The 19,650-nt window shown below is 44.2% G+C and overlaps 1 protein-coding gene across 4 annotated transcripts in view; it reads left to right on the forward strand.

The window, feature by feature from the left end:
* LOC115782920 (myelin transcription factor 1-like) overlaps positions 1-19,149 on the forward strand; it is a 51,303-nt gene extending 32,154 nt beyond the window's left edge. For 2 of the 4 annotated variants that reach the window (XM_030733438.1, XM_030733439.1), the window contains exons 15-22: positions 5,466-5,534; positions 5,735-5,797; positions 6,200-6,283; positions 6,844-7,065; positions 10,617-10,708; positions 11,247-11,350; positions 16,739-16,882; positions 18,078-19,149. In XM_030733438.1, coding sequence (XP_030589298.1) covers positions 5,466-5,534; positions 5,735-5,797; positions 6,200-6,283; positions 6,844-7,065; positions 10,617-10,708; positions 11,247-11,350; positions 16,739-16,882; positions 18,078-18,221 — 922 coding nt within the window. In that variant the 3' untranslated portion in view covers positions 18,222-19,149. The remainder of the gene's footprint in view (positions 1-5,465; positions 5,535-5,734; positions 5,798-6,199; positions 6,284-6,843; positions 7,066-10,616; positions 10,709-11,246; positions 11,351-16,738; positions 16,883-18,077) is intronic. The other 2 variants (XM_030733440.1, XM_030733441.1) reach the window with 2 other exon arrangements.
* Positions 19,150-19,650: the final 501 nt, after the last annotated feature.

Raw genomic sequence — 19,650 nt, forward strand, 5'->3', positions numbered from 1 at the left:
CCCACTACCGTTGTATCATCAGCAAACTTGATGAGGCAGTTTGTGCCAAATTTGGCAGTAGAGTCATGTCTGAGCAAAATGGACCCCATGCTCAGTTTGATTGTGTACGATGACTTAATGCCAGCACATACTGTCTGTTGACTTTCTGATCAGCTAAAATCCACTTATAGTGTAAGGTGTTCAAGCCAGGCAGAGAGAGCTGCACCATTAGCTGCTGTGGGACGATTGTGTTAAAGGCTGAAGAGAAGCTGATTAACAGAATCCTGGCACATCTCCTGTCTTATGCTCCAGTCAGTGCTTACAGCACAGTCCTGAAGTACTGCATTTGCAGCCTCTGGCCAGACTCTGACCTGCTTTCATATAATCTTACTGCATTTCAGTACCATTCTGTATGCTGAAAAAAGCACAACAGAAATATGATTTGTGCCCCCAAGGTGGGGGCAAGGGGCTGCATTGTACACCAAAAGTGGACATATTGGTGCAATGTGGGCAGAACAGATTGTAAGTTTGCATGATTGAAATCTCATCAACTACAATAAAATGTTGTGTATGCACAGTCTTTAGCTCACTGATGGCACTGTAGAGCTGCCACTGGGCATCCTGAGTGTTAGCATTGGGAGAAATTGACGTATCCACCACCAGACTGGCTGTGGATTCCCATGGCTAGTAGAAGGGCCAGTATTTCACAAGCAGATAGTCCACCAGTTGTGAACAGTGAGTTGCAACAGTTTCACTGTTACTGCACCACACATTATTGATGTACACACAAAGCCCTCCACGTCAGGGCTCACCGGAGCTCTCTGTGTTCCTGCCTGTACAGAAGACAGCCCATCCAGCTGGATTACTGTGTCAGGAACGAACATTGGTGAGTAAAAGCAACGGGATGGTCAGTCTGTTCAGGCTGGCTTTTAGCGTTGCTTGAATGTCAGCTCTCTTTCCTCACTTACATCTCTGTGCACACCACCTTCCTGTCCATCCTACCCCAGACAGCTCCTTTGGATGAGCCAGGAGATCACGACAGCAGCCCAAAGCTGTACAGCTCCTCTTTCATAACAAGAAATGTGGAATCTTTCAGTCTTCTCAATGTTGCACTTTAATGTTGTCTCTCGGTCATACCGTAACATATGACATTCAGGATGCTCCAAATGGAAATGATAGAAACTTTTCTCTAGACCTAAAGTGGCCACTGCATCTATGCACATCACCATGCTTCCTCATCTTGGTTAACAGGAGACATTGGGCATAAGGTGCTCTAACTCTTTTGCAGAAGCCTCACATTGAACTGTCCTAATAAGGACTGCCCTACTCTGATTGACAGCTTCCACTGTTCAGGGAATGCTACGCTGATACCATCTCCTACACTTCTTAATGTCTTGTCCTTTTTTGAAGCTCTGAATGATGTGAGTCAGAGTACCAACAGCCCTTATAAGAGAACCCCAGCATAAAAAGTGGTTGAAGATCTGAGACCCACGATGTTTGAGTGACAGTGTTGTGAGAAGAATGCTGGTCCAGGGAATCTTATCGTATTTTCATGATGGTCAGCTGATGATGGTGACACATTTAAGTATAGCCTGGGGATTTTTTACCTGCTGAAGAGAATTTCTCCAGCTGTCCAGTACTTTTACTTTCTCTGCTGGCAGTGGACCATACCAGTCTGAATAGTCTGAGGTGAGTTCTCAAAGCAACTTTCCTTGAATTGTCACAGGACAGACAAATCCAAGAGGATCATACAGGCTTTTCACTGTCGACAACTCCTCGTCGAGTGAATGACTTTCTCTCATCCTGAACACAGTAAGTGAAACAGTCTTAGTCAAAGTCCCTGCATAGCCCAGAGCCGCACTGCGTTGGTAGGTTGTCAGCAGTAAGAGCCAAGGCCTTTTGTTGAGGTCTGGCCCAGTCAGGCGCACTTGCATCAGAGATAACGATTGTGCTGGGTACACCCCAAAACAAGGTAAGTACTCTTTGGGTTTCAGTGTCTGAACCTCTTGAGCATGCCCACTCTGAAAGGTCCTTTCCATGAACAGGACAAACTGTTCTATCATTTCAAGCTTCCTCTTGAAAGATGGCTGTAGAGATATGAGGCTTTCAAGTTGGCTGCACAGGGTTATCAGGAAGGCGTGGTCATTGACCTTGGAAAGGTAGAAGGGCCACTCATCATGTCTCTGACTAGTAAGGGCAGAATAGAAGGATGCAAGTCATGCTTGGAAATACACTTATTTTGCAAGAGGCTTCAGATGCTTGTGGTTTAATGCTACTTCTGGTGTTGGTAGTTCTGAACAGTTGTTTAGAATCTTGTTACATTCAATCACTGTAACAATGAGTGTAACACTGCCATCAATCGGTTCTATCGCCAAGCCATATACCTATCTGTCTTCTGTTGCCTTCTGCATGGTCAGGGTGACTGGCTGAGGACACTTTTCAAACAAGAGCACCCTCAGGCGTCCTTTCTGCAGACCTCAGTGCATGCTGTGAAAATAGCAGTCTCCTGTTCTCTTCCCGACTGCGCTCTGGTGCAGGGGGTGTTTAGTTGATGGACCATTGTGCAGATCCATGGTGCCAGGCTAGCATGTGTACAGGTGATGTCCTCTTCACAATTCCTTGCTAGATGTGCTGCTATGCACTAGATGAAGATCCCATGTTTCTTTAAGAATGTTTTCCTTTTGTCTAGTGGCTTTTGGCTAAGGGGTCAGGTTTGTTGTGCAGTTGGAGGACCACATGCAGCCATTCAGATGTTGACAGCAAACATGCGTGTTGTGGTCCTGGGTCTAGGACCCAGTGTTTTCTAGGGTTGGACTTTTGAACTCTGGCTCTGTTTATGTGCTGTGTCTGGGATCATGCTCTACAGTTTGATTTTCTGTTTGGTATTTTGATTCCCAGACCTTCTCCGTTTTGATTATCCACACTGTTCTGGGTTATTGTTCATTTGTATTTAATCCCAGGTCCAGTTATGTCTCTCCCTGCATTATTGTATTTCCTCAGTGTGCCTGCATCCCTAGGTTCTGTGTAGGTTCTGCCATGTTTAGCCATTTCCTGTTTAACTGTGTTAGCCTTAGTCTTGTCTGCTTGTATTCAGTTTTGCTTCCTTGTCTTGTTAGTTAGATTCTGATCGGCTGTGTTCCTGGTGTGTCCCATTTCCCTGATTGTCTGCATTTTTTCATAGATCTCTGTTGCATTGTGTGTTGTGGTTGTTGTGGTTGTTGTCTATGGCTCCCCGCCTGCTGTGTGCTCTCCCGTCTGTCTGTTAAAATGAGTTTCTTAGTTTGATCTGTTGGCTCTTGTCCAGCTCAATCTGTCCTGTGTTTTCCAGCAATAAAGCTGATGTTTAAGTCCTATCTTGAGTCCTGCACTGAGGTTCTAAAACCTGCCTGCCACAATGAAGTTCATGAAAATGCACGCTTGAGGACTGTGTGTGGCCACTGTGATCAGACCCACATGGCCCACAATGGGCAGCCCACTGTGGGTCCCAGTACTACTGTGAAATCAGCTGCTCCCTTTTTCACAAGCAGATATGATTTAGCAGATTTTTACACTAAGTTTCCTTTCTGACACAACCCCCACTACACTATGAAGACACTTGCTAAAAAATAAATAAAATCCTATCAAATAAGAATATGGCCTGATAACCTTCTCCTTTTGAGTTTGTAGTATATCAATAAGGTTGAGTTCCATTTTACTGAGGTTTTGAATCAGTCGCCTTCTCTCAGCCACATATTTCTGACATTGTAATAAAACATGTTCTATGGTTTCATTCTTTTCATCTTCTCCAAAGCAGTCACATTTCCCTGTATGGTGTTTTCTTATTATAAATCATGTGCCAGCAAACATGCCCATACAGGTCCAAAGTGGGTAGGTGAGGATGAACTGTGGGGCTGTGTGGGTAGGGCAAACCTACACTGACCCCAAGTGGGTGTGCCCACAAAGGGCCCACAGCAGTTTTGCCTTTTGGGGCCCTGATTTGGGTTTTGTATGGGTAAAATTGCTATGGCCTCCATGTGGGCTAGCCTACGCAAGCATCATATAGGTTTTTTCTGGACAAAGCCCACTGTTGGCTTGCCCACAGAAAACCCGTATAAGGGCTCAAAATGGCAAAACTGCTGTGGAGCTGTTTAGGCAGGGCAAAGCACCCACAACTACCCACTGTGGGCCTGCATGTGCTTGCTGGGTTCAGGAAAGGCATTGTTTATGTCACTAAGGCAATACCAAACCATATGCTTGCGTGCAATCCAGCACCACACTGAAAACATTTGGTGAAACAAAATGTGCAATGGTAACTTCTAGTTACTGTGACAAATGTAGATACTTCTACTTACTATTAAAAGTCTGGAGACTTTACCATTTGGTATTTTTCTTCTTTCAGCTAAATGTAGCCTTTAAATTATTTACATATTTATGATTTTATTTAGGTTTACATAGTATCCCTGTTTTTAAATAGTGTTGTACTAAAATGCATTCAAAAGGTTTCTTCAGCTCTAATAAAATGGCTCATGTAAAATCTGTATCATCACTGAATCAGTGTTTGTTCAGCATATGTCTGTGTAGGTTCTCAGTCATGCAGGTCATAGTCGTCTCTGGAGCTTGAAAAAAGGGCGACTGGACTTCTTTTTGCTTCTTGAAGATGTTCCTCCTCTCATCCCAAAGGTTTCTTCAGTTCTCAAACCAAAGGTGGAGAGATCCAGGTATTTAAACCCCTGTGGGCATGGTCCCCTGGAGGTGGTTGTGACCCTCTATTGTTCATGTGCATAATCAAATGCACCAAGGTGTGCAAAGAGGTGTGGGTCATTTTAATCAAAGGTTTCAGGTGAAACCAATTTGGGACTTTGCTCCATTGTTTATGTGACCGATTGAGGTCACTGGAACAAAGGAGTGAATGGGAGTTGAGACGCCTGGGGAGGGAGCTCAGGACAGCACTGTAAAGCAGGGGAAACCACCTCCAGGGGACTACACCCACTGGGGTTTAAATACCTGGGTCTCTCCACCGTTTGGTTTGAGAACTGAAGAAACCTTTTGGATGAGAGATGAAAAGTCTTCAAGAAACAAAAAGAAGTCCAGTCGCCCTTTTTTTCAAGCTCCAGAGACTGTTTGTTCAGGACATTAGCACAGACACCTGGACCACCTCATGGAACCTGAAGATGAAACATTGTTCTCACATTTGGTTACTGTATGAAGTGCAGAAAGCAGTGAAACCTTTGAGGATTTCCCACCTGCCATTTGAACTGAAGAGGCCTTTCAGATGCAGCAGCCAACAGTAGATTGTTTAATTTACAACTGGCATCATTCAGAGTGGATGACTCTGATTATACTGAACATGTTCAGCGTAGCTAACTATGACACTACTTGCTGTGTGTCCTCCCCAATTCTGTCCTGGCTCTGTAGTTCAGTTCAGGTTCTGGCTCTTTCTTTCACTCATACTCAGACATCCTGATCTGTCTGGTGTTCTGACGTTCTCTCTCTAACCTATCTTTCAGTCTGTCAGGCTGTCCTCTTGCTGATAAATCACTTCGGACCCTCATGGCTGCCCACACAGCAGAACTAAAGTATGTGTGCTTTCTCCCGTCTCTCACCTCCACAGCTACAGCTCTGTCCTTGCTCTCCTTTTTAAACTAATATAAAATACAATCAAAAATTTGACACAAAAAACATTTATTCTAAATAATTTAGTGAAAAACTAGTTTCTGCCAGCAATCTGCTGATCGTTTAAATCTGCAAACTGAAAGAGCATCTGTGTGTGTCTCAGGTGTCCCACTCCAGGTTGCGATGGATCAGGCCATATCACTGGAAACTATGCTTCACACAGAAGGTGGTAGCTTCTTTCCTTTTTTGCCCGCCCAATCACATGTTTAGTTTAGATTACTTCAGTTACTCTACATAGTTATAACAGACTTTGGCAAGAATAGAAAAAGTCTATATGTTTGCTTGCTTGCCTCACTAAGACAGCAGCTGACATTTAGCATCAAACATTAAGCTAACAGAACATAATGCTAAAGAAATCACACAGACCCACTGTACATGTACTTATTCCATGTAAATTATCAGAGAAACATTAAAAGGAATCAGCTTCATTTACAATAGCTGACATGGTTCAAGATATACATATGACTTTTTATGACTTTTTGATATCATTCAAAGAATTCTATAACAGCCTGTGTTTAATCAAAGTTTTGCCCTTTCCTCTGTGGTCCACTCTGTTCCTCTGTACCAGTTTGTCTGGATGCCCTCGAGCCAAGAAAGGTGGCATCAAATCTACCCCCACCAAGGATGACAAAGAAGATTCTGAGCTGCTGAGGTTTGCAACCGTAGCTCATTAGCAGCAAGTTTGTAATGTTACGTTATCATTTAGCTCACTTGTAAAGAAACCCATAATGGATACTACTTATCAGCAGAGGATGAACCATGGTGATTCAGGTGAATGATCGTCCTCACAGGTTGCTATACCACAGTTTTTGCTCTAACATGACCTTTAGGGCAAACTGTCACCTTTCTGATCATCACCTGAAAGACCATCTAAAATATTCCGGCCACACTGACCCTCTGAAGATTAGGAGCTCACCTTTAGTTTAATACTCATCTATGCAGGTGTTGTTGTAGAAAAATGGAAAATATCTCAATGCTTGTACTATAGACAGGAAAGAGAGAATCAGCTGTAAATGTTCCTGTGTAAAGAGAAAGCATGAACATCGATTTAATTTATCTGAATTACATATTTCTCTGCTCTAAGCCATTCAGAGGTGGCTGTCTATATTAGTCTACCAAATTTAGATTCTGTCTTGTGTTAGCCTTTTGATGCCTCTGTCTCTAGTGAAATCTAGGCAAACTAGTCCAACTTTGTTTTCTACCTGGCTCCAGATGTCCTGTTCCTGGATGCGATAGCCTGGGCCACATCAGTGGGAAATACGCCACTCATCGTAGTGCTTATGGATGTCCGCTGGCAGCACGCCGACAGAAGGAAGGTCTTCTAAATGGAACTCCCTTCTCTTGGAAGGCCTTCAAGACCGAGGGTCCATCCTGTCCAACTCCAGGCTGTGATGGTTCTGGTCATGCTAACGGCAGCTTCTTGACACACCGCAGGTACTGTACCACTCCACTTTTTCTCTTATTTATTTATTAATAGTTGAAATGCAGATGATAGTGGATTTTGTGAAAAGGATGGAAATGGCTGTTGTGAACACATACTTTAAGAAAGGAGAGGAACATAGGGCAGCATATATAAGAGTGGAAGAAGGTGCACACAGGTGGACTACATCTTATGCAGAAATTGCAATCTGACAGAGACAAGAGACTGCAAGGTGGTGTCAGGCAGTATCGGGTGATAGTCTGTAGGATGACTGGACATTGAGAAGAGGAAGCACATGAAGGCAGAGGAGGAATGTTGGTCAGACTTCAGGGAGGTGGTGCGACAGGCTCTGGGTGGTAGGGAAGATTTTCCCTACCACAGCTGTAGCTCAGGAGGCAGAGTGGGTCATCTAAAAGGTTGTTGCTTCAGTCCCTGGCTGCCAAAGTATCCTTGGGCAAGATACTGAACCCCAAGTCACTCTCTGATACGTTCATCTGAGTGTGAATGTTAGATAGAAAGCATCCATTAAGTATTATCCCCTTAGGAACACCAGGCTATGTACCTCAGCCGGCACCACTGTCGGTTCAATATTATTCAGTTTAATTCAATTTTATTTATATAGCGCCAAATCACAACAAACAGTCGCCTCAAGGCGCTTTGTATTGTGAGTAAAGACCCTACAATAATACAGAGAAAACCCAACAGTCAGAACGACCCCCTATGAGCAGCACTTGGTGACAGTGGGAAGGAAAAACTCCCTTTAACAGGAAGAAACCTCCATCAGAACCAGGCTCAGGGAGGGGGGGTCATCTGCTGAGGGGGGGGCTGAGGGGGGGCTGAGGGGAGAGAAAGACATGCTGTGGAAGAGAGCCAGAGATTAATATCAATTAATGATTAAATGCAGAGTGGAGTATAAACAAGGTAATAAGGTGAATCAAAAGAAACAGTGCATTATGGGAACCCCCCAGCAGACTAGGCCTATAGTAGCATAACTAAGGGAGGGTTCAGGGTCACCTGATCCAGCCCTAACTATAAGCTTGATCATAAAGGAAAGTTTTAAGCCTAATCTTAAAAATAGAGAGGGTGTCTGTCTCCTGAACCCAAGCTGGAAGCTGGTTCCACAGAAGAGGGGCCTGAAAGCTGAAGGCTCTGCCTCCCATTCTACTCTTAAGTATCCGAGGAACCACAAGTAAGCCAGCAGTCTGAGAGAGAAGTGCTCTGTTGGGGTGATATGCCCCCAAGTTGAGTGAAGTTAGCAAAGTCATGAAGAAGGAAAGGTCTTCTTCTAAAGACTTTTTAAGTGACTTCTCTGTTCTCAGCCCAGCGCCGATTTGCCCGCGTGTCTTCCCCTGTATCTTTCGCCCATTTCCTGTCTCTCTCCACTGTCACAAAAAGCCGCTGTGGCCAAAAATGGAAAAAAAAACAAAAAAAACATGCTGTTGTGCAGCCCTTGCTGAAGAAATCTGGCCTAGACTCTTCTGTTTTATCAAACATTAGGACTGTCTCCAAGCTGCCATTTTTGTCTAAAATCCTGGAAAAGATTATTTTCACCCAACTTAAGACTTTCCTGGATGAACATGCAATTCTGGAAGTGTTCCAGTCTGGGTTTAAAACCCATCACAGCACTGAGTCCCCTCTGTTAAGGGTTTTTAATGATATTCTGTTAGCAACCGACTCTGGTGACTCTGTGCTACTTGTGTTATTAGACTTAACAGCTGCTTTTGACACTGTGGACTATGAGATCCTCATCTCCAGGCTGGAGCAGTGTGTGGGCATCACAGGTGTAGCGCTCCAGTGGTTTAAGTTGTACCTCTCCAACAGAGGTTTCTGTGTCAGCATTGATGATGTTGAGTCTGCCTCTGCTGCCCTCCCTCCCTTTACCCACTGCAAATAAGATGGATGGAAAAGCCAGTTCACTTATCCAAAAGTGCCTGGGGCTGGTTCTCGAGCTAAGAGGGTCCACTAAACGGTCAGGAAGGAACACAAACGCCAAGGTTCCTACTGGCCGTAAGTGGACCAAGGTGGGCCGAGCAATCATTAGGCTGTAACAACAGAAATCATTGGCAGAGTCCAGGCAGGGACAGCAGGGCTAAGATGGGGAAAGGCGCCATAGTTTTGGTCTAAGGCCAATGGAGGAAGAACACTACAAGATCAAGGCTGTCGCAAGGCTGACAAGGAAGCTGGACAACCTGGGAGGGAGTCGCCAACTGAAACATCAGGTGCTCTAACCTGTGGAAGATCCCAGAGACAAGGTTCAGCTTCCATATTCGCTCCAGCTACAACATGCTTCCCTGTCCTCAGAACCTTCACCAGTTGTTTGTGAATGAGTAACACTGCTCATTCTGCAATACTCCCAATGCAAGCCTCCAGCACATTCTGTCAAACTGCAAGACCGCACTGTCCCAGGTGTGTTATAGATGGTGCCATGACCAGGCTCTCAGAAAGCTAGCCGAGGTGCTGGAGGTGTGTTGACAGGACAGCAGAGGACCACATCACCTTTGTCATGGAGGGCAGGGGAAGAAGAAACATCAGGCCAAGTCAAGTTCTAAAGAACTATAGCAGTGATTTCCAAAGTGTGGGCCATGAAGGTTCTGCGAGGGGGGGGCGTAAAAACAGGTTCAGTTTGAAATTACTCAGGTATGCATAGTTGCATGTTTATATAAATGTATTTATTTATGTATGTATTTATTTATAATATGGTAATAGGAGGTGGTTAGTTTATTATATTGCTCATTACTCTGACCTAAATTTACTGCTCTTGTATTGAAGTTTGTGTCCCTGTGGCAGGTAGGTGCTATCAGATGATGGGGGGGGAGGGGTGCCCCGTGGGATTATCTGGTTTTTAAGTGGGCCACAGCACTCTAGTAATACTGCCTAAGGGAATGGTAAATGGACTGGTTCTCATACAGTGCATTTCTACTCTTTGTTGAGCACTCAAAGCACTTTACACAACATGCCTCATTCACATACATTCATGCAAGCACTTCTTTCTAAGCTTTCTAACATTCATACTCCGATTGTTGCATCAGAGAGCAACTTGGGTTCAGTATCTTGCCCAAGGATACTTTGGCATGCAGACTGGAGCAGCCAGGGGATCAAACTGCCAACCTTCTGATTAGTAGATGACCTGCTCTACCTCCTGAGCTACAGCCACCCCATGTAAGCATGTATAATGTAAAAAGTATTGGTCCCAGCACAGAACCCTGTGGAACTCCATGACTAACTTCTATGTATGAAGAAGACTTCCTTTGTACACGCACAAACTGGACTCTGTCAGATGGATATGATGCAAACCACTGCAGCACAGTGCCAACATTGTGTTCTAATACAAGCTTGTCAGAATTGTACAAACTCTGATTTTGCTGTATTTCCATGTATATTTGCACACTTCAATAAATAGCTGTGCCTATTTCCCATTTTCCTGGCAAAATACGAATAAATGAGGGGTGGCTCACGCACCTGTGTCTGTGTGTCAAAACTATGAAGAAAGCTGCCTCCCTTCTCCTCCATGTATCCACTATTTCAGCTTTGTGAGTTCTTGATCCTGAACAACTGCTTCTCTCAGTCTGTCAGGTTGTCCCAGAGCATCAGCCAACAAGAAACGAGCCAAGTTCCCTGGAGATGAGTATATCACTGCAAAGTTCAGAGCCAGTGACGGTAAGAGACAGTGACGCTTCCTCTATGCCTAAAATTATGCACTACATGTATTTTTATATGCCACATTTATTTTTGCTGCTATTCTTCGTAATGTTGAAGCACGGAGACCTCAAAACTCAAGATGTTTATGAGGCTTGTCAGAGACTTGCACAGAAGTGGTGCCCCAAATGTGATGGTAAATGGACTAGTTCTTCCATAGTGCTTTTCTACCCTACCCTACTAAAAGTGCTTTATAAGTCTCATTCACACAAGTACTTTCTATGCCTAAGAGCTTTCTACCTAACATTCACAAGAACACACCAGGAGCAACTCTGGGTTCAGTATATTGCCCAAGGACACTTTGGCATGCAGACTGGAGCAGCCAGGAGTCAAACCATCAACCTTCCAGTTAATAGATGACCTGTTCTACCTCCTGAGCCACAGCCACTCCAGTAATGGTGTGATGTTGTCTGCTCACATAGTTTAAATGCTGTAAGAGCAGGACTATTCATTGTCTTCACATTCATTTTGCTAATAGTGAGTTTTTGATCTTGCTCAGTTCTGGACAATGATGAAGATATCAAGCAGCTCAACAAGGAAATCAATGAGCTGAATGAGTCCAATTCAGAGATGGAGGCCGACATGATGAACCTACACACTCAGGTGAGTGCAGCTTCTCACTCACTGCACTGCTATATGCCATACGACAGATATGGTGTATTGGTTCATCTTACTGCCAGGTTTACACAGCTAACATAATAATGATTTGTAAATCTCATAAACTCATATTTTATTCACAATAGAACACAGAAAACATACTGAATGCTGAAAATGAGACATGGCAGCAACATGCTGGGACAGGGGGAACAAAAGGCTGCAAAAGTAAGTGGTACTAAGAAGAAACAGTTGGTGGAACATTTTGCAACTAATCAGGTTAATTGGAAACATGTCAGTCACATGATTGGGTATAAAAAGACTGTCTTAGAGAAGCAGAGTTTCTCAGAAGTAAAAATGGACAGAGGTTCACCAGTCAGCAAAAAACTGTATCAATAAATTGTGGAATAATTTCAGAATAATGTTCCTCTATGTAAAATTGCAAAGACTTTGAATATCTCATCACCTACAGTGCATAATATTGCCAAAAGATTCAGAGAATCTGGAGAGATCAAGTACAAGGCTCAAAATCAGTACTGGCTGTGATCTTCAGGCCCTCAGGCCGGATTTAGACTTCTGCATCAGGTGGGGCCTAGTCCGTAACCTGAAATCCCCTCTGAACCCTACGCGCTAACCAGGCCGTAACCTGACGTGCACCCCTTGACTAATGTAACTACAAGTCGGGTCGATGAGTCTTATTGCAAAACGCAGATGCCACATTCACTGGATTGAAGACGTGAAGCGGAGAGAGACTATCCAGCTTGTCATCAGTGCTTGGTTCAGAAGCCTGTATCTCTGATGGTATGGAGGTCTATGAATGTCTATGGAATTTGCAGCTTGCACATCTGGAAAGGCTCCATTAGTGCTGAAAGGTATAAACGGGTTTTAGAGCAGCATGTGCTCCCATGCAGGCCTGCCTGCTGTCCAGCCCTTTCACTGATTGAAAACATTTGATATATGAAATGAAAAATAGGACAAAGAAGACCCAGGACAGTTAGAGGGTTAACCCTAACCCCGGGCAGCTAGAATCAGACAAGAACAGGACAACATTCCTCTCCCAAAGTCCAGCAGCTGCTCTCCCCAGTTCCCATGTTTATGGACTGTGGGAACCATGACCCTGTTCCAGCAAACATGTAATATCTTTTCTATGTCCTATTGATAGATAAGATAAGATAAGATAAGATAGTGTTTATTTGTCACATGCACAGTTATACACAGTACAATGCACAGTGAAATGTATTTTGTACCTGCAACCTTATATACACACACATATAAATAAGAAGAATAAAAATAAAAATAAGTAATTCACACTATACACTATACTCTATATACTATACACTATACACACTTTTTAAATTATAATATTTACACTGTGCAATAATGGTCCAGTTAGGGCTCAGAGTTGAGCAGACGGATGGCTTGTGGGTAAAAACTCTTCTTCAACCTTTCAGTCTTAGTCCTCAGGCAGCGGTAACGCCGGCCTGATGGGAGCAGGGAGAAGAGAGAGTGTCCGGGGTGGCTGGGCTGTTTTAGGATCTTCATGGCCCTCAGCCTGCACTGCTTGGTGTAAATGTCCTGCAGGTTGGGGAGGGTGGTTCTGATGGTCCGTTCAGCTGAACGAACCACCCTTTTTAGGGCCATGAAGTCCTGCTTGGTGCAGTTTCCCATCCAGGTGGTGATGCTCCCACGCATGATGCTCTCGATGGTGCAGGTGTAAAAGTTCCTGAGCACCTTGAGTGGGAGCTTGAAGTCTCTCAGCCGCCTGAGGAGGTAGAGACGCTGTCTGGCCTTCTTCACAGTGATGTTTATGTGATGAGTCCAGGACAGGTCCTGTGAGATGGTCACTCCCAGGTATTTGAAGGTGTCCACTCTTTCCACCTCAGCACCACTGATGACAAGTGGATGGTAGTCCCTCTGCTGCTTCCTGCTGAAGTCCACGATCAGTTCCTTTGTTTTGCTGACGTTGAGCAGGAGGTGGTTCTCCTGGCACCAGCCTCTAATCAAGAAGAAGAACCTTGACCCTGATGTTCTTTCAAATTACAGACCAATTTCTAAATTACCATTTTTATCCAAGGTTCTTGAAAAAGTTGTTTTTAAGCAACTTCAAGCATTTTTAAGTGAACATGGAATGTGGGAAAAGTTTCAGTCAGGTTTTAGAATGCGTCACAGCACAGAGACGGCTCTTTTAAGAGTTTTTAACGATCTGCTTTTAACTGTGGACTCTGGTAGTCCTGCAGTTTTAGTACTTCTAGACCTGTCAGCTGCCTTTGACACTGTGGACCACGAGATCCTTCTATCCCGCCTAGAACATGAAATTGGCATTAAAGGCACGGTTCTGACTTGGTTCAGATCTTATCTTACTGATAGAAGTTTCTCTGTCCATCTAGGAAACTGTTTTTCTACCACAGCAAAGCTTTCTTGTGGAGTGCCTCAGGGGTCCATTCTGGGCCCAATTCTTTTCTCATTGTATATGTTGCCTCTAGGGTCGATTTTTAGGAAACATAATATTTGTTTCCACTGTTTTGCCGACGACATCCAGGTATATATGCCCATCAAACTGAACAGCAGAGATCCATGGGAACCCCTGCTGAACTGTCTAAGTGACATCAAGTCCTGGATGAGAAACAATTTCCTAAATCTTAATGAAAGCAAAACCGAGGTCATATGCTTTGGTAAATTTGACCCCTCAAGCTACTCCTCTGGCACTCCGAGTCATTTGGCTCCTCACTGTCGTGATGCTGTGAAAAATCTGGGTGTCATTTTAGATAGTAGTTTTAAAATGGAGAAGCAAGTAAGTGCTGTTACCAAAATCAGTTTTTACCAACTCAGAGTCATTGCCAAGGTAAAACCTTATCTCCCACAGCAGGACCTGGAAAAAGTTATTCATGCTTTTATTACTTCCCGCCTGGACTACTGTAATTCTCTGTACTTTGGCATAGATCAATCATCTGTGCGCCGCCTGCAGGTAGTCCAGAATGCGGCAGCTCGTCTTTTAACCGGTTTAAAAAAGCATGAACACATTACCCCAGTCCTGTCATCCCTTCACTGGCTCCCTGTCCGTTTTAGAATCGATTTTAAGATTTTATTGCTTACTTTTAAAGCCTTAAACGGACTGGCACCTTTGTATCTGTCTGAGCTGCTTCACTGTCACACCCCTGTAAGAGCTCTGAGGTCATCGAACCAGCTGCTCTTACAGAGGCCTAAAACCAGACTAAAACAGAGAGGTGATCGAGCTTTTGCAGCAGCAGCACCAAAGCTATGGAACGATCTACCTCTCCATATCCGCACAGCTCAGACGATACACACATTTAAATCTCTATTAAAAACACATTTCTTTTCCTTGGCATTTGGCTGCAGTGCTACCTCCTTTTAGATGATTGTTTTATGGTATTTTATGGTACTTGTTTTAAACGTTTTAATTTTTAATTTTCTTATGTTATTTATTGTTCTTAATGTTTTTATTTATTTATTTTTATTTTATTATTTTATTTATTTATTTATATATTTTTATTTTTATTTAGTATAGTCCTTGGGGTTACAGATCTTGTACAGCACTTTGGTCAACGTCGTTGTTTTAAATGTGCTTTATAAATAAACTTGGCTTGACTTGACTTGACCAGTTCTCCAGGCGGGAGACCTCTCTCCTGTAGGCTGTCTCCTCATTGTGAGAGATTAGTCCCACAACAGCAGTGTCGTCAGCAAACTTGATGATGACGTTGGACTCTGACGTGGCCTCGCAGTCATGGGTGTACAGTGAGTACAGCAGAGGGCTGAGCACACAGCCTTGGGGGGATCCAGTGTTGAGGGTGAGGGAGGATGAGGTGAGGTGACCCACTCGTACCACCTGTGGTCTGCTGGTCAGGAAGCTGTGAACCCACCTGCACAGGGATGGGCCCAGGCCCAGGTCCAGCAGCTTAGAGACCAGCCTGGAGGGAACTATGGTGTTGAATGCTGAGCTGTAATCTACAAACAGCACTCTCACATAGTTCCCCTTACCAGTGTCTATGTGTGAAAGGGTCTTGTGGAGGAGGAAGGATATGGCGTCATCTGTGGATCTGTCTGGCCGGTATGCAAACTGTAGTGGGTCGAGGGTGGTGGGCAGTGAGGAGGTGATGAATGTCTTGATGAGTCTTTCAAAACACTTCATCACCACAGAGGTGAGCGCTATGGGCCTGAAGTCATTGGGGCTGCTGGGGTGTGGTTTCTTTGGGACAGGGACTATGATGGACTTTTTAAAGCAGGTGGGAATCACACACAGTTTCAGTGAGAGGTTGAATATCAGTGTAAACACAGGTGCCAGCTGGTCAGCGCAGGTCTTAAGGACACGTCCACTAATACCGTCTGGTCCAGCCGCTTTCCTGGTGTTTACACGTCTAAACGCCCTCCTCACGTCGCGCTCCGTCACAGTGAGTGTCTCCGCCCCTCCGGCCGGGAGCGCAGCGGGCTGTCGGCTTCCCGACTCAAAGCGCGCAAAGAAGATGTTGAGTTCATCAGCCAGAGAAGCGTCGGCACTCACCGGGTGTGTGTGTGGTGCTTTGTAGTCCGTGATGGTGCGTAGTCCCTGCCACAGTCCCCTGGAGTCAGACTGTTGTAGTTGCTGTTCCAGTCTGCGGCCGTAGCGATGTTTAGCCTCTTTCACCGCTCTGCGGACGTTGTATGATGCAACCTTGTAGTCCTCCATGTTCCCAGAGGCGAGGCCGGAGTTGTAGGCAACGGTGCGGGACCTCAGGGCGTCGCGGACAGATTTATCCACCCACGGCTTCTGGTTGGGAAAAGTCCTGATGGTCCTCCTAAGTGAAGTGTCTTCAACAACTTTCCCAATAAATCCCACGACAGTTTCCGTAAACTCCTCGATGTCTCCGCCCGCGCTGCTGCGAAACATGTCCCAGTCGGTTGAATCCAACGCACCCTGCAGAGCAGCCTCTGTTTGATCAGACCACCGTGTCACTTCTCTCACAGCAGGGGGTTCCTGCCTGAGCCGTTGTTTGTATTTCGGCATGAGAAGGACAGAGGTGTGGTCAGACTTCCCAAAAGGCGGAAGAGGCTTTGCTTTGTAGCCCTCTTTGAATGGAGAATAGCAGTGGTCTAGGGTCCTCTCTCCTCTGGTGGGGCAGTCGATGTGTTGAATCAACTCCGGTATCAGCTTTTTCAAGTTTGCACTGTTAAAGTCCCCGGCTACGATGAGAGCCGCATCACGCTGGTTAGCCTGATAGGTGGAAATAGCCTGTGTTTTATTGTGAATAAAATATGGGTTTATGAGATTTGCCAATCATTGCATTCTGTTTTATTTACATTTTACACAACGTCAAGACTTTGTTCAAATTGGGTTTGTAATTGTGGTTCAGTTGTTAAGTTTTTGATGCAACTTCAAGAATCTGTTGTCTTTCTCTGCTTTAGATTTCTTCTATGGAGAAGAACCTGAAAAGCATGGAGGAGGAAAATAAACAGATAGAAGAAAGGAATGAGGCCTTGTTCCTGGAGCTATCTGGCCTGAGTCAGGCTTTGATCCGGAGCCTAGCCAACATCCGCCTGCCTACCATGGTAAGTATGCAGTTTTTTTGGTTTGCATTTAAAGAGGAGAAACTTGAAGTTCACAGCATCCCACCACCTCTCATACTCAGCAGTTATTAACCAGTTTGACTCGGGATAAAATATTAATTGGGAAAAAAATGAAAGAAAGGCTATTTGGTAAATTATGACAGACTTTTCAGAGTAATGTCTTCAGAAGGTTGAACCCAGATTGAATTTTAAGTAATTTCCCAGTTCATCTGCAGCCCTGTGCACTGGAAGTCAAGCAGTTCACAGTCAGCACAAAGCAGCTGATAACTATTATCAATGAGTCCCTAAACCGCACAGAGCTGGGATACACAGCTTTGGTGTTCTCACCTCTGCCAGTGGAGTGTTATTTGAGGTGACCAAATATCATGCAAGAAAGGCGCTCCACAGAGCCCACTTAATTGGGACATACACTATACTGCCAAAGGTCTTCACTCGTCTGCCTTCACATGAACCTGAGTAACATCAGTTCTTAATCCAGAGGCTTTAATATGATGTGGGCCCACCCTTTGCAGCTATAACAGCATCAACTGTTCTGGGAAGTCTTTCCACAGGTTTAGGAGTGTTTATGGGAATTTCTGACCGTTCTTCCAGAAGCACATCTGTGAGGTCAGACACTGATGTTGGAGAGAAGGCCTGGCTCACAGTCTCCACTCTAATTCATCTTTCATAAGTCAGTCACTATGACCCTCAGCATCCTCTGACCTCACTCTGTGATTTTACGTGGCCTATCACTTCATGGCTGAGCTGCTGTGATTCCTGATCACTTTCACTTAGTTATAATCCCACTAACAGCTGACTGTGGAATATTTAGTAGTGACTGGACTTGAGCGACCCATTCTTTAACTAATGTTTGTAGAAGCAGTCTGCATGCCTAGGTGCTGGTTTCTACACCTGTGACCATGGAAGGGACTGGAACACCTGACTTCAGTGATTTGGATGCTGAGTGAATACTGTTGGCAGTGTAGTGCATTTTAATCCAAGCCATGATCTTTTCTCAGGCCGTGAACTTTGCCTCCTAATAGCACTTCACCACCTCTGAAGAACCTCAGAAAAGTGACAACTAATGAAAGGAAAGCACTGAAGCAGCAGTGACCTGTGTGTGTGTGTGTGTGTGTGTGTGTGTGTGTGTGTGTGTGTGTGTGTGTGTGTGTGTGTGTGTGTGTGTGTGTGTGTTCAGCAGGAGCCGCTGTCGGAGCAGAACTTTGATAGCTATGTGGACACCCTGACCCACATGTTTACTAACAAAGACTGCTACCAGAACCCAGAGAACCGGGCTCTGCTAGAGTCCATCAACCAGGCGGTAAAGGGCATCGAGGTGTGAGAGAACCCAGAGGAGGACAGGCGGCAGGGCATCACGGCGACACCACCAATCTTTCTTTCCAAACCCTTTAGATACTGTGTCATGAATTCTTCTCATTGGAGTTTTGTCCTCTGTTCTTTGCATTTGTTTCCTGTTTGCATGTTGCTTTATGAAGGTGTGAGTGTGAACAGATGTGTGGCTGTGAAGTGTGCGATGGCACACTGAAAGCAAACTGTTAATATAAGCAAGGGCACCTCGAGGTGTCCACAGACAGGCACAGAGTGCAGTATCTGAGCAGATTCTTAGTTAGTGATCATTTCCCATCTCCACTCAGTAATGTTGATAGTATTCTATATGAGCATAGTGATGTTGCACTTCCAGGACTAGTTTGTAGATTCATTCTTACTATTGCTGTGTAACTATTTAAGTCGACTGCAAACGTTGGTTTAATAACTTATTTATTCATGTCTGCGGTAATATTTTATGTTGACTATTTATTATTCATTATCTATTTAATTTTTATTTCAAAGTGCTACCTGAGAAGATTTTAACCGGAAACCAAGAGAAGGGAATCATTTCCTCTGTCCTGGTGAACAAAGAGGAAATATTTTAAGATATCAACTATGAATTGTTTTATATATCTTATTATTTATTTAAAACACTGGGATCTTTTTAAGTGCAAATATTTTGTAACAGAAAGTTTTTTAATAATTTTCTAAAGATTTTTTGTGCTTCTGTTTATATGATTTTTCTTTTTTTCCACAAGCTATTTTGAGTACATTGCAATACACTGGGGAAATGGAGCTGCACATATTTCAGTATTTATCTGGTAATGACGAACAAAGTGATGGTGAATATTTATTTTGTACTGTCTATGTGTTAATGATGGCTGTGTATGAATTAGTTTTTATGTTGCTCTTGAAATAAAGGTTAACCCACAATGAATGAATGAGTGTATATGTGCAGTGAGTCACTATTATTTGAAAGCTTCTGTACAGTGCTGGCTTTTCCTGCTAAAAAGCCCTAAAAATCCAGTTTTTCATCATTCACACGCAGATATTTTGTCCACGTTTGAAGCGTTGGAGCTGCTTTGCTGCAGGTTAGATGTGGTGTTTGGTTAAGCTAACACATGTTACATAACACTGAATCATTACTGAGAGTGGGCCTGCCATGGTGTGCACATATATTAACTTTATAACTGATTTTGAATTGAAGTTTCAATATTATATACTTTCATTGCATTGCATGAGCAGCCTGTCAGTATAAAAATCAGCTCCTCATCTAATGAACGATGTTTTCCTCTGAGACGGAGAAACACTCAGATACGCTGTGGTGTTGGTACTAAGAGGGCCAATCACACCACCACCACCACCAACCTGAACCCCCGACAAGGCAGGATGATCCACGCTTCCATGTTTACTCCAGATTCTGACGCTACCATCCAAATGTT

Source organism: Archocentrus centrarchus, chromosome 7 (genome assembly GCF_007364275.1).
Source record: "Archocentrus centrarchus isolate MPI-CPG fArcCen1 chromosome 7, fArcCen1, whole genome shotgun sequence".
Taxonomy (NCBI): domain Eukaryota; kingdom Metazoa; phylum Chordata; class Actinopteri; order Cichliformes; family Cichlidae; genus Archocentrus; species Archocentrus centrarchus.